Here is a 16557-nt window from a genome sequence, read left to right as displayed (position 1 = left end):
GAGGAGGCTACTGTTAACAGTGATCTATTAGAATATCTACTGCTATGGTACATGTCACTTACACTCTACTCAGGGGTACTCAGTTTTAAGAATATGTACGTCTCTGCAACTGGGATCTAAGAATGACAGAAATGAAGTAAGGAAAAAAAAACATGCATGTGCTGTAAGGCAAGGGTACAATATGAAGAGAGATTCATTTATCAGCATCAGAGTGGCAGCAGCTTCAAAACAAAAAAGACCATCACCAAGAATAAGCAAAACCTGTGCTACTACTGAACTCTATGCCATATGCCATTGCATTCAATATTAGAATGACATTGCTATTTCATTTAAAAAGCATAGCATCTTTAATACATTTGCTGTCAAAAAGTTTTGTGAAGTAACTTTTGAAACTTTTTTCAAGTGCAGAAATGTTTATGGGTGAAATGGAAAAAATAAACATATCACCTAGGAAAGACTTTTTCAGAACGTCAGCTTGCGATTAAAAAGAAAACAGACTGTGCAATTCAGAACTTCAGACATGAAGCAATTTGAACTTTTTTTCTCACAGTATGTGACAAAGTGAATGACATACAGAAAATGAGTGGGTTACATTGAATATGCATGATGGAAGAGGACAGCAAATTCCAAATAATACAATAGTAAATATAAAAAAAAGCAACTGTTAGGTTTTGAGGTCAACCAAAAGCTTTCTGCTTTGGGGGGATGAAATGCATTTGGTTAAAGGAATGTATAAAAAGAAGATACGAGTAATGCGGGGATTGAGGCCATGCTATTAGAAACTGTAAATCATTTTGAAGAAAATGTAATGAGTCTGAGCATTTTTTGTTTGAATATCCTGTCCAAGAAAAAGAACAGGTACATAAATAAGAAAAATAAAATGAGGGAGAGGAAAGGCAATGCATCGAAAACAATATTCAGGAAGAAAATGAAATGGTTGAAAGATATGGAACTATATCTCAAAATGAAGAAAAAGAACAGGGGGAGGACTAATGATAGACACAATTCAGATAAAACAAAAACTAAGCATGATGGTTAGCAAGTGAAGAAGATGATGGTGAATGAGAAACAGGGGTAGAACAAGGACAGAAAGAAGTTAAATCTATTGGAGGGATGGTGAGGTGCAAAAAGGGAAAGGGATGATTTAGGTATTTTGGGACTACATGTGAACAGAAGAAATGAAATAAGGAGTTTAAAGGTGATTGAATAGCGTAAAAAGAAAAAAAAATGTGTGTAGTGTATGTTTAAAAAAGTACTGAAGTTGTATAGGGGAAAATATTAGGTCAGCAGGCTATGGGACTTGTTCTGGGTTAGGGGTTTTAAGAGAAGATAAAGTAAATATATTAGATGTAACCAATGTGATTGCAGAAAAAAGTGGAAGCTGTGTGAGGAGTGATAGGAATATACATTTATACAAAACATGCCAGGAAGAAAAAATTTTGATGAATTTAAAACACGTGGTAGTAAAACATGTCAATAGAAATGACTGGAGATTTTAATTGTAAGTAAGAAAAAAAAAAGGAAAAATAACGCAAGATGTACAGATGATAAAATGAGTGATGCAATCCAGAAACTTGAGAACAAGAAAAAATAAGAGTTTGGTCAGCATCTATACTACCATATTGAATGTTTAGGTTAGCAAATACCTAAATGTCGATCTAGTAATATAAAAAAAATTCCCTTGGCCGAAAAAAAAAAAAAAAAAAAATTTAAAGCAGTGGGGAAAGGGGCAAAATCTGCATAACGGCCATGGGAATTCTTTCCCTGCGTTAAATTGGCCATTCGTGTTTTTTTGCTTTCACTATTACCAGATCAACTTTTAGGTATTAGCTAACCTAAATGTTCGATCAGGTAACAGGAACCTGTGTGTTTGTACAAAAAGGGAATGTTTAAAACAGGGATAGATTATTTTATGTATTTAGGTGACACGAAGGAAGCAACAGGAGAGGTAGAAGTAGATTTTTCAGATCATAGGGTGATATGGCCTGTGTTAAGTGCTAATGAAAAAAATCATAAAAGGAAAAGGAATAAAATGGTTAATGGGGATATAATAAAATGAATAAAATAAAAGGGGAAGGTAGTAAACTATGTAAATAACACATTATGAAAGCAGGACAAAATGGTGGGTAGTGTTTAAACAGAAATATAAAAACACTTTTTTGGAAGTAACGAGAAACAAAATAAAGAGGATTATGAAAACATGCTGAAAGAATTTTTTGTAAACTCCAACTTTATTAAAAAGTAAACAATAACCAAAATAATAATGTCAACATTTAGAACAACTGCATACGTATGCATAGGAAAAATACATTATTTTTGTAAAGATATAGGATTGACCCATTGACATCACCTAATTCAATTAAGGGAAAAAAAATCTGAAATATTTTGAGAAAGAAATGGAAGGAGGAAGTAATAAAGTAAGAGTAATAAATAAAGCAATCCTTACTCTTTTTGATAAACGCTGTAGGATCTTTAATACCCATTTATGCTACCACCAACTAATCTCAATGAGATGCACTCAGGATTGCAGCCCCCCCTCCCCTCATGCTGCACTACAGTGCTAGTTTTGGAAAATGAATCTAAGCAGCTGGTGCAGAAATAGAAGTAACAGCCTTCTAATCTAAATGTAAGTGTGCTACCATTGAGCAGCTGAGACTAGTAATAAATATACAATTTCACTAACCCAAAAAGGAAAACATCCCCAGACTACTTGGCATTCATTTTTACCCATCCAACAGCATATACGTGGAAGAGGAAAGGGGAATGAATAGATCTCCAAGGTGCTGGGCATGCAAACACACATGCATCCATATACATAATTATACAAACACATAATTATACAAGCACAAACATATATGTGTGCATATATGATTGTGCCAAGATAAGAAGGTACACATAGGAATATCAACAAAAATAAAAGGAAACGGGGGGGGGGGCAAGCTTACCTTCCATCCATTCCTTGAGGTCTTAGGAAGAGGACTATTGGGTATTACATCATGCATTATTTTGCTGATCAGACAGGCTAGCCAGACTGGCGGCCTAGGTAAAATATTTGTAATAACAGAAACAAAAATATATAACTGCACTGCTACTATTTTCTTAATCCATTAAGGGTTTATAACAAAATTATCTTATATAAGAAATCAAATCCATCATTCACAAGACAACATGCACAGCTAATGAGCACAATTACTAGAATTGCTACAAATTGCTATAAAGGGTGTAACATGTATAAAGTAACATTTAGGTTGCAATAAACAAGCAGAGTAACCCAACCACTCCGTGGACCATGTAAACAAGTTCTGTCATATCTCCCGGTGAAATTCTTCCACATATGTGAAAGAGGACCAAACAGCTACACTGCCAATAGGAAATATTAGTTTACATCAAGACAAGTTTTACAAAGAAGTGTATAATTACCTCTTCTGGATTCTTCATCCACCACATGACTTGAAACTCCAATTTTTTTTCAATAATGCTTGTTGTGTACTCTGTTGTCCAGCTTAGCTTAATTTTTTGGTATTCTTGCTTCTCAGCAGTAAGATTTCTTGGTGGGTTCGGCTTAACTGGTTAAAAATTAGAAATAAATACAAACTTGAGAACACTGAATCTGTACTGTTAAAAACGAGCCTTGTAAAGCAGAGTTGTTTTTAAATGTTGTAAGCTCAATAGTGCTGCCAGTGTAGAATGTCATACAAGCACAGATGTGGACATCTGCACATTTTGTTTGTACAATATACCATGAAACACTGTAGCACTACACAATAAATAACTGAATAAACACTATAAATATTATAAAAGAATTATATTCATCAGTAAGAGAGTGCCTTTACTAGCACTTACCTTTTGCTTTCAGAACTACTGCAAACATCCAGACTGCAGTTAATTTAAATTCAAAAATATTTAAAATTAGTCCTACTACAACTGCAGTTCTGTCCACAGATAATGGTTGCTGTTTTAGATGTCCAAACTGGGATTTTTTTAAGACAACATGAAATTTTGCATGACAAGCCACACTCACAAGCAGTTCAAATGAATGAACTGTCAAAATAAAAGCTTGCTCCCATTGAATTTGAATTGTGTTTTTTTTTTTTTCCATGCTATGTTAAGGTGCACTAAATACAAAATAATTTTAAGTGTCGGTGGTCCACCAGGTGGCATCCTCGTCTTTGGTGCAAAAGGCTGGAAGTTAAACAAGGCCCCATCTACTTGAGTTAGTGGTAGGTCAGGTGGATGTACAAGATCTCATAGCACCTGCTGAAAATATTAAGGGAAGTTCCCTGATGTACTGATCAAATATCCCCTACTACTATAAATATCACCCTGGATCTCCCCTGAAAACAGGCTACTAGCCTAGTGGACTAACCTGGTCAACAAATGATAAACAATAAAATAAATAAATAAATAAATAAACAGTGAAAGAAAACAGTAAATATTTTTGTCTTAAAGATCTCATAACGCGTGACATTTTTTGTATCTTTTAAAAAGATGCAACTGCCCTACTTAAGATGTAGAGGTGTATAACCATATTAACATACTCAGAGCAACCTGTATGCTGCTGAAAAATGCTTATGTAAACGTTTCAGCTATAACAATTTATTCATACATTTATTTTACTGAGTTTGCTTACCAGAGTAGTGCACTAATCGATTCTGACAATTTTAGTCTCATTTCTGGAGATTATTATTATTATTACTATTAGAGTAACACTGATAAGTACACAAGAATGGTTCATAGACAGCAATTCTGCAGGACATAAGAGTTCAAATAATGACATCATAATGATTTAGTCACTTTTGTGAAAGTGAAAAAATGAAAACAGACTACAATGATAATAACCTCATAATGATGCAGGTATAAAATTAAAGAAAGCAATAATGTGCGACTAAAACAATATATAAATACCTCTATTACATTTTCCTTGAGACGTAAACACTCGTACATTAAGAGAAAACACACCACATCAATTTTTTTCACACACCATGCATTACACATTTTTCCTCCTTTCAACAATTGTCATTCGGTCCAATATTACATAAATTGCTCAGTTACTGTTGTCTCCTAAACCTCACTTCTCCTGAATGTCTCTGTAAATGTACTGTATCCATGAAATCAATGTACTTCCATTTAGTTTGCTCCCTCCCCTTTCCAGTATTCAGTACTTCAATTACAACTGACTTAGATTTTGACTTTCATTTTCTAGTAAGTACCTAACTGACAGACAAGATCATCAAACTTAACAAGGCCTTACTATGTCCAGGAAAGTCAGATTCTGTGACTCAGTTTAAGAGAGCCACCTCTCTAGCCACAGCCATCTGCTCCCCCCAACAGTCCTGACAGTGTACCCTACAGAGAAGTTTCAAAATCTGCCAACTCACTACACTCCTAAAAAGTACGTTCCCAGTCAACTCCCCCACCTCCCACCACCAAGCCTCCAGCACCAACCATCCACTTGAGGAAATATTTTTTGAAGCCTGCTTCAGTACAAAAACAGCCATGCAATCACCTGTAAGCAAACCCCAAGCCCTCTGGATCCTGCCAAACAAACCCAGGAGACATACACATGTCCTTCCATTTGTACACTCACATAAACATACACATGTTTACATCTACACATAGGGATAGAGCATCTGCAGACTGCTAATGATATATGAAGGGGCAAAATGTGTTATGGAAGCAACAGATGTAGGAAAAGTAATGGCTAGTCTAGTTTATGTGGCCTGTAAGGTAACAAATACATTTAGCCTGGATTTTTAGAGGAGATTTTACTAGGTACACAATTAAGGGAAAGATGATATACCTAACATCTGAAGGAAGTGATTCCCAGACATTAGGGTCAAGTTTAAAGACAGAATGGTTAAAATCATGTAATTTGAATGGAGGTGTTTGAAGAAGCAGATCTGAATTGGCAAGGAGTTCCAAGGTAATAAGAGGGCTCTTATGTTAGTTTGATAATTAAGAGAAAGAAGATACTGTTCATGTAGACGTTTGTATAACTGAGCGCCCAGGAGTTCTACTCTTTGCTTAACTGAGACGCATTTGGCTTTTTCTAAAGCAAGACAGGGATATTTGCTTCTCGGGGAGTGAGAGATGAAGCCACACATTTGGCTTGAGATGGACTGTATGGAATTAAGAGTTTTTAACCAACGCAGATGCCACAAGAAGGTGTCCATATTCTTCAAGAGAAGAATACTTTTTTGTATGGCTTATATGGAAAAGTGAGATATTTTGCATGCCCAAAAGAAGGAAATTAATCATATGGAACCATGGAAGAGAAAGCAAAATATTTTACATGCCCAAAAGTGGAGAAAATTAATCTTTTTGAGAGTGTTCTCCAGATGAGCACTGAAGGAGATACAGGAGTCTAGTCATAATCCAAGCTGTTTATAAAGATGAAACTTGTTCAAGAAGGTAGCATGATTTTAATCTTGGATCATGAGGGAGTTGTTTCTACTAAGTTTTTGTTTGGATCCAAACAACATAATTTTAGTTTGCTGGAGAAGAGAACCAAACCTTTGTTTTCAATCTACTGAATGAGGCAATGAAAGCCTGACAGCAGATGTCGTTACAGAATGCAACGAGAATGGTCAGAGAGGCAGAATACCATATTATCTGCATATAATATGAGAGGAAGTTTGTTTATATAGATGGAGAAGATAATGGGGTAAGAATGGAACCTCGGGGCCAGACAGCAAAGAAGCAGTAGGTGTGATAATCGTGGAAGTCAGAGACTGAGGATGAAGTGTCTGAATAGGACAGATGCTCTGGGGTAAGGTCTATAAAGCTAACTCAAGATAACATTCCTTCATCTAGAGGACTGAATTCAGGTGAAAAGGGGGTGTGGGGAGTATGGTTTCAGCAAGTTGAAGAAAGGATTTTGGAGGTAGGTCACTGAAGTGTTTAAGATATTGTTCTCTCTCTTTTTTATTTCTCCAAATCGTTTGGGTTTCTAATACTATGATGGGAATGGACCCCATTCCTATGTCAAAGTATGATTAAAGTTCATAAAATTAGTATTGTTTCAATCATTGATGTCAGTCAAAAGTGCTCTTCGCAGCATCCGGAATGTTCATAGGTAGGTACTAGGCTATCGGCCCACAGGCCTAAGTAAGCACAGCCACCCAAGAAAGATAATTTCCTGTGCCCCTGTCAAGTAGAGTCACAGAGGTGATCCCCAGGGTGTATTTCCTATTTCCCATCCACTCATCAAGATATTTCTTGAAGAGTGCTAATGAGAAACTTTGCTTGACATAGATGGGTAGCTTGTTCCAGAGTATAAGAAGTCTTTGGGACAGGAATCTATCGCTCCAGCATGTCCAGTTTATTGTATTAAGAAAGTTTAGGTCCCTGAAGCATGTAGCTAGGAGGGATTGGAATTTCTTTAGGTATAGCATGTCCAACAGCTCTGGGTTTAACATAGCTTTATATGTTAGGCAGAGATCTCCTCAGAGTACGCAATATGCTACAGAGTAAAGCTGAAGTTTTTTGAGACGGTCAGTGTAGGGCATCTGTTTGAGGCCAGTAATCCTCTTTGTACGGTACTTCTGTTGCCTTTCTAGCTGCTGCAGATGTCTTGTGAGGTACATTCCAAAAGGGGTGTTGTACTCTATAATGGGTCTAATGAGTGCCGAGTAGAGGGGAACAAGGACCTCTTTTTTCCTGGATGAGAAACCTTTTGTGATGAGGTGTGCCACATAGAAGGATTTCCTGACTACTGTAGCAATGTGATTATCAAAGGAGAGACTACTGTCCACCTGGGTCCCAAGGTCTCATCACACATTCGGTGTTAAGTAGACTTCTGTTTATGCGGTAGTTCATGGGTACAGAGTTTTTACCAAAGGGGATGACAATGCACTTTTTGTCACTGAGCTTGAGGCTATGCCTCTGACACCAGGCATTTGTCTCAGTGAGGCCCTTCTGTAGGATGTCCACATAATTTGGGGACTCTACTATAGCTTCTAGTTTATAGTCACCTGCAAACTTCATTAGCCAGAGGCTTTCTGTGTTAACCTGTACTTCGGAGAAGTAGATACCAAACAGGAGAGGTCCCAGGACTGAACCCTATGGTACTCCACTTGCTACTGGTTTGAAGTCAGATTTGGAGTCTGCAACTTTTACAGTGTGGGTTCTGTCAGTGAGCCAAGTTGGCAACCATCTTGTGATGTAGGGATTTATACATAGTTTACTGAGTTTAGCTATAATTCCAGAATGGGGGATGGTGTTGAAAGCTTTGGCAAGGTCAGGATAGGCTGTGTGAACCACCTTACCTTCATCTACGGCTTTGGTGACTTCCTCAAAGAAGTCAATCAAGTTCAGAAGGCATGATCTGCCTTTCACAAACCCAAACTGGGTGGGGTTCAGAGTTTTGAGGTTACCAATGTCTTTGTTTATGCGTTCCATGATGATATGTTCCATGGCCTTGCAGACCAGGCTCGTCAGGCTAATAGGGCTATAGTTCCCAGGATCAGTGGTGGCTCCCCCTTTGTGGATTGGAATAACTGTTGCTGTGCACCATTCAGTGGGCACAAAGCCTGATGTGAGACTATAATTGAACATGGTGCATAGCTGGGGAGCCAGTTCGTTCTGAAGTTTGTGTAAAATGCAGACTGGGATGTTGTCCAGTCCCATGGATGCTGTGTTTTTGGTTTTAGTGAGTGCATATTTTACCTGCATAGATGTGATTACAGGGACTTTGCATTCTTCCTGTATAGATATAGGGCCTTTATGGGGTGAGAGGGGGTAAAGGTAGCACTGAACCTATCTGCCAGGATGTTGGCAATATCAGTTGGTTCTGTAATTTTCGTGACATTGTGCTGTAACTCAGAGCAAATCTGGGTGTTGCCATTGAGATTCTTGAGATAGCTATAGAATGCTTAGTGGTTGCCCTTAGACTCAGTGACAATTTTGTTTTCATAGCTAGCTTTGGAGGATCTTATAAGAGATCTCAGCTTCTTACTGAGGCTAACCAGGGAGCTCCTCCACTCATGGGATTTACTCTCTTTTGCAACAGTTTCTTCCTTCTGTTGTAGAGTTTGTTTGCTTCCTTTTTTTGGAGGATAGCATCTTGGTTCTGCTTGGGATAGATCAATCCATGCACTCGTGTAAGTGCTTATAGAGTGCATTTGTGTAGGATTCAGCAGTCATAACTGTACTGTCCATCTGCATGGGTGTCATGAAGTTCGGCACTTTTGTCTTAAGAAGCATGAAGTTGGCTTTGGAGAATTTTTTTACCTTGGTTTCCTTAATGGCAGGTGGGGGCGGGATGCAGATATCTACGGTGATTAGCTTATGGTTGGATCTGACCAATGAGGAGTTGATTTCAGGTGTGGAACACCGGTTACTCATGCTGGTAATGACTAGGTCTAGGATACTGACGCCCCTGTTGGGGGTGTGGATAAGTTGATCCAGGGCACTGAAATTTATGAATTCCAGAAAGCGTTGAGCAAAGGAGTTGGTACACGAGTAGTTTTCCCAGTTAATGGAGAAGTTGAAATCGCCCATTATTAGGGTGTTTGGTTGAACCCTAATATTTTCCAGTATATCAAGAAAAGAGGAGTGGGAATCCTGGGGCATGGTGGGGGATCTGTAGCAAGCTACAATTTGGATTGCAGTTTTGCCCAGAGTTAGTTGCACTTGGATAACCTCGGATGCATTATGCCACACAACTAGCCTGGAGGTGTGGATATCCTTAATGAATATGGACACACCTCCGCCTTTGGTGTTCTGGTCCAGGTTAGATGGCCGAAAAGTGTCGTATGAGTTATAGCCTGGTAATGCAGGGGTGCTCTCTAGAGCCTTGAACCAGGTCTCTGTCACTGTACGGATATAGATGTTCTCCATTATAAGGAGTGCCTCGAGTGTGTGCATTTTGAGATTTAGACTTCTGGCATTGAGTAGCATTACCCTCCATTTTTGCTTGCCTGTTACTGTTATGTTAGTAACTGAATTTGTCATTCATTGTGAATTTGTCATTTGAACCTTGCCTAAAAAAGGCATTATAGTTGCGGCAAGAGCCTTAGCCAGTATCCAGAATCCCAGGGGCGACAGGTGCAGGCCATCTCTGGCAAATCATCGTGGTCTGTTGACCACGTCATCCCAGGCAGACATACTGGATCCCGTTAAAATGACAGCAGAAGCTTAGCCAATTGTTGAAGTCAATCGTTTTTTTCCTTGTACTGTGGTATCATTCTGGGCGATGGCAGGATGCTACTCAGGGCTAGGGCCATACCTGCCTGGGGTACAAGATCAGAGAGCTCTTCCATGTCTCTTTTAATGTAGTCCAGGGAGGTACAAATCAGGTCATTCACACCAACATGGACAAGGATAGAGTCATATTTGTACTTGTTGTGGAGTGACCTGAGTATGTGGGTTATGTGGCGGATCCTGGCACCTGACAGGCAGCTGACAGTAACCTTCTCCTTGTTTAGCCTGGTGAGTGGAACATCAGTGTGCCTGACTATAGAGTCACCTATGACTAGTGTGTTGGATATGTTGATTTGCTTTATGGGCTGTGGTTTATTTGGCATACTGAGTCTGTGGGCTGTGTGTCATTTGGATTGTGTTGGGGGTTGGAGGTTGCTTGCGTTTCTGCTTTGGTGTTCTCTGTTGCTTGTGCAGATTATTATTGAGAGCCTCTGCAAATGTTTTTGTGTTTCTATGTGTGGATTTTGGTGGTGTAGGTTTAGTGGGACTATGTGATGAGTGTGGTGTGGTGCAAGTGTTTACCTTCGCCTCTTGACTGTCAAGTTCAGTCTTGGTTGGAGACAGCTTTACCTACAGTTTGGCTAGATAAGTGCATCTCTCACAGGATGTGGTGTTGAGTGGTAAGAGGACAGGGTTATCTGTGTACATGAGGCAATTGCTACATTGCCTCAAGATGCCCAGATTCATCAGATAGACAGGAGAGAACACTGGGAGATGACCCTTGGACATGCTTGAATAAAAAACTACTTTCATCTAGACAAGTGAGGAAAGTGGGTATAGGAGCTGTTTTTCTCTAAGCAAGTGAGGAAAATAAGTACAAAAACTATTTTCCTCTAGGTAAAGAGGAAGGTTGAGTGCTGTAGTAATTTGTAGCTTATTTAGTGCTAACAACAAGTTCTGAACAAGTGCTGAGCATGAATAAGCAAATTCAAGTGCTAAAACTAAGAATCTGTACCTGGATCTTCTGGTAGATAGGCTACCTAGTGCTTACCACTCCCACTGATAAGCTAGAAGGCTTCCCTCCAACACAAAAAAACTCGGGGGGGCTCAGAAGCTTACAAACAGTATTGGCTACAGCAAATCTAAATCTGGACTACACTAGTTACAGGAAAGGTAGGAAACAAGCACGATAATGTTATATAAATGTTATATCATGTTAAGGCAAGTATTTTTTTAGTTGTACAATTTACAGCCTTTACACTGTAATAACATAAGGAAGACAGGTCAGAAGCATGTTAAGATTAATATAATGTGATCTCAGGCTGCCAGGGTGGCTGGTTGGATTTAAAAGTGTACTGATATATGTAGAATTAAGATAATTTCTCGAGTTTTGCAGGATTGTATGTCTGTATTACTGTCCTTTATTTAAACTATACACATTTTAAAAAAAATGATGAAAAGCATGGAGAATGGTAAGATTCTTCCATCAGCAAAATTATTAGCTTTTTTCCATTACCAAATGCTCTCAGTGCACAACTGATTTATTTTACTTATTCTTACAGCTAAAAAATAATGTTTACTGAAGAAATGCAAGCCCTTTTTTCACATCAGGGAGATGGATAGTGATTACATAAGAACAGACAGCAATCAATGTAAGTGGGGACATATTTTAGCAAGTGTAATGTAACCTTAATTATAGATTAGTTAGGGCGTATGGGTGCAGCTGTCAATTTGGGACAGAGACTCTTATCTGGAGATGTAAACTTCACTTACTGAAATGCACATAGGTTCATTTAGAGATGGAAAATAACAGCCACTTAAAAGATTAGCCTGCCAAACATTAACATGGGCATGCAAGTCAAATGTTGGAAGTATACAATAGTTGGGAGTAACACCTTTCCATAATAATGGCTAATCTATCCATATTATCACAGAATGTAAATAGATGTAAATGGCAGTGAGTATATGAACATATATGAGCATATGAAGAAATGTATGGTGCAAATAGCAATGGTATACAAGTCACAGTTGGATAAAAATCAGCCAATACCAATTGCTAAAGGGGTTATCTTACTGACCTGAAGGAAGTATAGATAATAATGGTAGATTTGTGGTAGCAGGAGGCTACTGCTAAGGGAGGAGGTTTACTCTGACATGTTTTTGTATTCCATCTAAAACTGCTATTAACGAGCTTAAAAATCTAAGGGTAATAATCAGCCTTCAGCAGGGTACATTATTTATGGGTGAGGACTGAAACTTGATTTGCAACAGTGAGGATGTAGAAGTGGGAGGCAAAAGGTAAAATATAACCAAAGGTGGTATATTTCTAAAGAAATATGACTATACATGGTATAGAATATGTAAATTCAGTAGTAGGAAATCAGACTGTAGGTACAATAACTGGACTACACTGCAGGTGTATTTAAATGCAAGCCAGTAACTACTTCAGATCATGCACTGATAAGAGCTAAGATAAGGATGAAGAGTAAAGAAGTAAAAATGAGATACTACCATTTTCCTACTTGTTAAAAAGAGAGACATTTAAGGAATGGGAAGTGGAACTTATTCAAGAGTTATTATGGAACATAGAAAAGATGTCAGAAGGAAGAGTTGGTTAGAGAGATAAATGTAAAATGGGGTTTAAAATAGGGTGGAAATAAAAGAGAAAGAGATATGGGACAGAAGTAAGAGGAATTAAAGGGGTTGAAAATGTATTCTTGTGGAAGTTTGGAAAGACGAAAGCGGCAAAGATCTGGACGGTTTTAATATTACTTTAAAATGGGGGAAGCACCAACATCTTTTAAAAATGTTGTGGTGGCTGTGTATCCAAAGAGGGTAAAGCCTATTTAGAGTCATCTAGACCCACATCAAATTTAAACATGACTATAAAGTGTTTATGACTATAGCATAATGGCAAAGATGATGCCAAAAGTGATAGACATGGCTCAATGTGGTTTTTGGAGGGAGAGGCAAACATCTGACAACATTACATAGAGCAATAAGTTATCTGGGGGAGGGGGTAGAACATAAGAAAATACCACTATTGTTGGTGGGTCTTAATGCAGAAAAAGCAGTCAATGGATTATGCTGCGATTTTATGAATTTATTGTTAGTGGGTGTTCATGCAGAAAAAGCGTTTGATAGAGTTACCTGGGATTTTATGAATAGGGCAATGGAAGCATTTGCATACCCTGACAGAATTACAGGGTTAATTAGGAAGATATGAAATGTCGGTGGGATGGTTACTCTCTGACAGACTCTGCTTAAAAAGGGGAACCATGCAAAGGTGTCCTCTTTCCTCTTTGTTATTTGCTTTATATTTACAGCAATTGGCAATGAAATAAGAGACTCACAAATTCAAGGATATAACTAGTATGGTAATGAAGAAAATGTAGCTTTATTTGCAGACAATATTATCTAGTTCTTTAATCCAGAAAAGGATATTTCAATGTTGTGGAACATTTTGAGGCAGTTTCAATGTTTTTTGGGTGATATAAAAGTACTGAATTGGTTCAGCAATATCCATATTTATTGTGTCATGACATGATGAAGTATTTAATTACATGGATTCAAAAGGATTCTATTATGGTAGTTATGGATATGTAGGAAAATATTAAACAAAAGATAATACAAAACCTGAGAAACAGGAACCTCTTGACTATGGATATGAATAGTAAAATACAAGGAATGTAAAAGTTTTTAGTCCTTTTAGTTTTATATACAGGTCAGGCATATTTTAATCAACTAGAGGTGAAATTGTTAATGGCAATTAACACAGAGTTGAAGGAATATATTTGAGAGGGAAAGAGGGCAAGAGCTAATTGGGATAACCTGATCTTAACGGATACTTTATGGCTATGGCGTTAAGGCTCACATATACAATGCAAGCACAGAAGTTCATAAATCAAAGTGGAAATGCATGATGTTGATTAAATCTGTGACATTTGACTCATAAGGAGAGAGGAGGATTATAGATGCAGATCCTTTAGAACAACCATACAAAATATTATATTAATAAAGTTTCATAAAGTATTCTAAGAACTAAGGCAACAAGGGAATGAAGAAGAGACTTTGTCAATGGAATGACTGCAAGTACAGGTATATAAAATAGGCAAGGAGGGTGGAATTTACTGGAGGAAATTGTCAAAGGAACCAAGGGAATGGGAGAAATGCAGTGAGATGAAGCAAAGTATAAGGTTGGACTGCAGATTAGAGAATGCTTTCCCTACCAGATATTTACATAGGAATATAGACAAAAAGAGTGCTAAATGAAGGACCAGCCCTGGTAGAATTTGTAGTCAATTCTAGAACAGAAGCTGCAGATAAAAAGAGAATAATTAGTAGGTAATTTAAAATATTGCATAATAACTATAAATATCAATCAGAGGAGATTAGAAAAGATTGTAAATTGCCTTTCCAGTCTTTCTGCCCAACAAAACAATGGGAGGACATCTATGCAACTCCCACATATTCAATAATGTCTAGAAGGTTTATTACTTTTGCACCCCAAGCAGACTTCAGAAAATGTTTTCTTGAATAGATAACAAATGATGGAGGTGTGATGGAAAAGAGAGGTAACTGGGAACATGCCCTTTAGCGGTGTAAGAAGTTGGTAGATCTTAAAAATTCTCTACAGAGTACTCTGTAAGAAATGGTAGAAGAGCAAAATGGCTATAACTAAAGAAGGGATTTTTTTGAGCTGGGTCATACAGGATCTGACTTGCCTATTCAGAGAAAGGCCTTACTAAGTTTAATGTGATCAGCTGCCAAAAAAAGGCAATTCCTAGAAAATGGAAATCAAAATCTAGACCAGCTGTAATTGAAGTACTGAATATTGCAAAGGAGAAAAAAAGAACTAGAGGCGGTATCTTTAGAAATGGAAAGAAACAAATTGCATTTTAATATAGTTTTTCTTTTTTATTAATGTATGTGTACTTATGTCTTAAGTGATAATTTAGTAAAAGTGCTTAAAAGAAAAACAACAAAACAGGCACTACACATTTAAATTTTCAGAACAATCACTCAAAGTCATATCCAGAGCAGAATTTCTCCACTGGTTATCCCAGCAATACAGAAACATTCAGCATAACACTATGTATTTACATGACCAGTAAATGATCCTTTGAGCCTTTAATTTAAAAAAGATAGCTCTAGGCATTGTCTTCAAGCATCTAAATACAAACGTAACAAGACAGTAACAGTAATTAGTGCATTTATTCCTTATATGTCTAGAAAGTTGTATCCTAGATCTCTAGCAGCCAAAATGGGATACTGAGAAGGAGGCATATCAACTTTGCCAGCAAAGCTAGCCACTGAATGCATCCTCACCATACCTAATGGATTTCACAATACGTTCAGAGAACATGGTTATAGTCCATCTCCATTGCTGAAAATCTCCAACAAACTCTATAGCCCAAGCATCTATTAGTGCAGGCATCAGATATTAGTTGCCAGAATTTTTTTTTCTTTTATTACAGAGAGTAACTGCATACACAAACCTCAAAACTTTTGATAAACTAATAGCTTTACACTGTTCCATTTCTTCAATCTTGTTACTTAAAGTTTCTTCATATTTGTTACAATTTGGATTAAACAGTTTAAACACATTAACATCAAGGCCTCTCTAAATTGTTTGAAGTGACCTACAAGGTAGGGAAGAGGGCTGTTCTGGTGTCTTCAGTAGCGACAATAATTGCTTCCAGACAGGTCAACATTCTTTCCAAGGCTTTTAAGTGGCAGATATTGCCACCACCTTACTTATTTTCCTTGAGTGGTTTTTACAAGTCTTAAACGGCAATAAGTTAAATCACAGTAATGAATAAAGCCCCCCTCCCAAAAATAAAAAGTTGTTTCTTTCCACTTAGTATGGCCGATAAGTACAATTTTCATCTATGAGATACAGCAGGCTATCCCAAATGTAGCCCAATAAAACCACCAATTACACAAAAGTTTAGCATTTGAAAGAATTCTAACCATCTTAACATCCTGACCACCTGAGGACAAGAAATGTGCCAACACCAATTCTAGCAGAATGAATAAAGGAAAAGGTCTACAAACAGCACAAATCAAATTAATTATATCAGTAGCCTTGGCATATCTAATAAGAATAGGCAAGCAGTTTCCATCCATACTAGTGGAAATCAAAACATTTTCTCCATGGCACTCCAGCCATTCCAATCAAGTCTGCTAATATTGCCTTTTTTATACTATAAAAAGATTGCAGTAGTGGGTAGTAGTGGATCCACATTGCTAGCAATCAGAAAAATTAAAAACAGGACTCAGACTGAATACCCAAATATTTATATAACTAATCCCCTATTTAATATTAAAATTATGAACTAGTGGTTTTAGACTTTCATTGGGGGAGTTGAGTCATCCCAATACAGTTCAAGACCAGAAAGTTTTACAAATGTA

At 37.5% G+C, this 16557-nt stretch overlaps 1 protein-coding gene across 4 annotated transcripts in view; it reads right to left on the bottom strand.

Moving 5' to 3' along the window:
* Positions 1 to 16557, bottom strand: part of LOC122816784 (interleukin-4 receptor subunit alpha-like) — a 635553-nt gene that overhangs the window by 308393 nt on the left and 310603 nt on the right. For all 4 annotated transcript variants that reach the window (XM_044089808.1, XM_044089809.1, XM_044089806.1 and 1 more), the window contains exon 5: positions 3421 to 3566. In XM_044089808.1, coding sequence (XP_043945743.1) covers positions 3421 to 3566 — 146 coding nt within the window. The remainder of the gene's footprint in view (positions 1 to 3420; positions 3567 to 16557) is intronic.

This window comes from Protopterus annectens, chromosome 12.part0 (assembly GCF_019279795.1).
Source record: "Protopterus annectens isolate FY-2018-M chromosome 12.part0, PAN1.0, whole genome shotgun sequence".
Taxonomy (NCBI): Eukaryota; Metazoa; Chordata; order Ceratodontiformes; family Protopteridae; genus Protopterus; species Protopterus annectens.
Note: the sequence above shows the minus strand (reverse complement) of the source record. Positions and strands in the feature narration are given on the sequence as shown.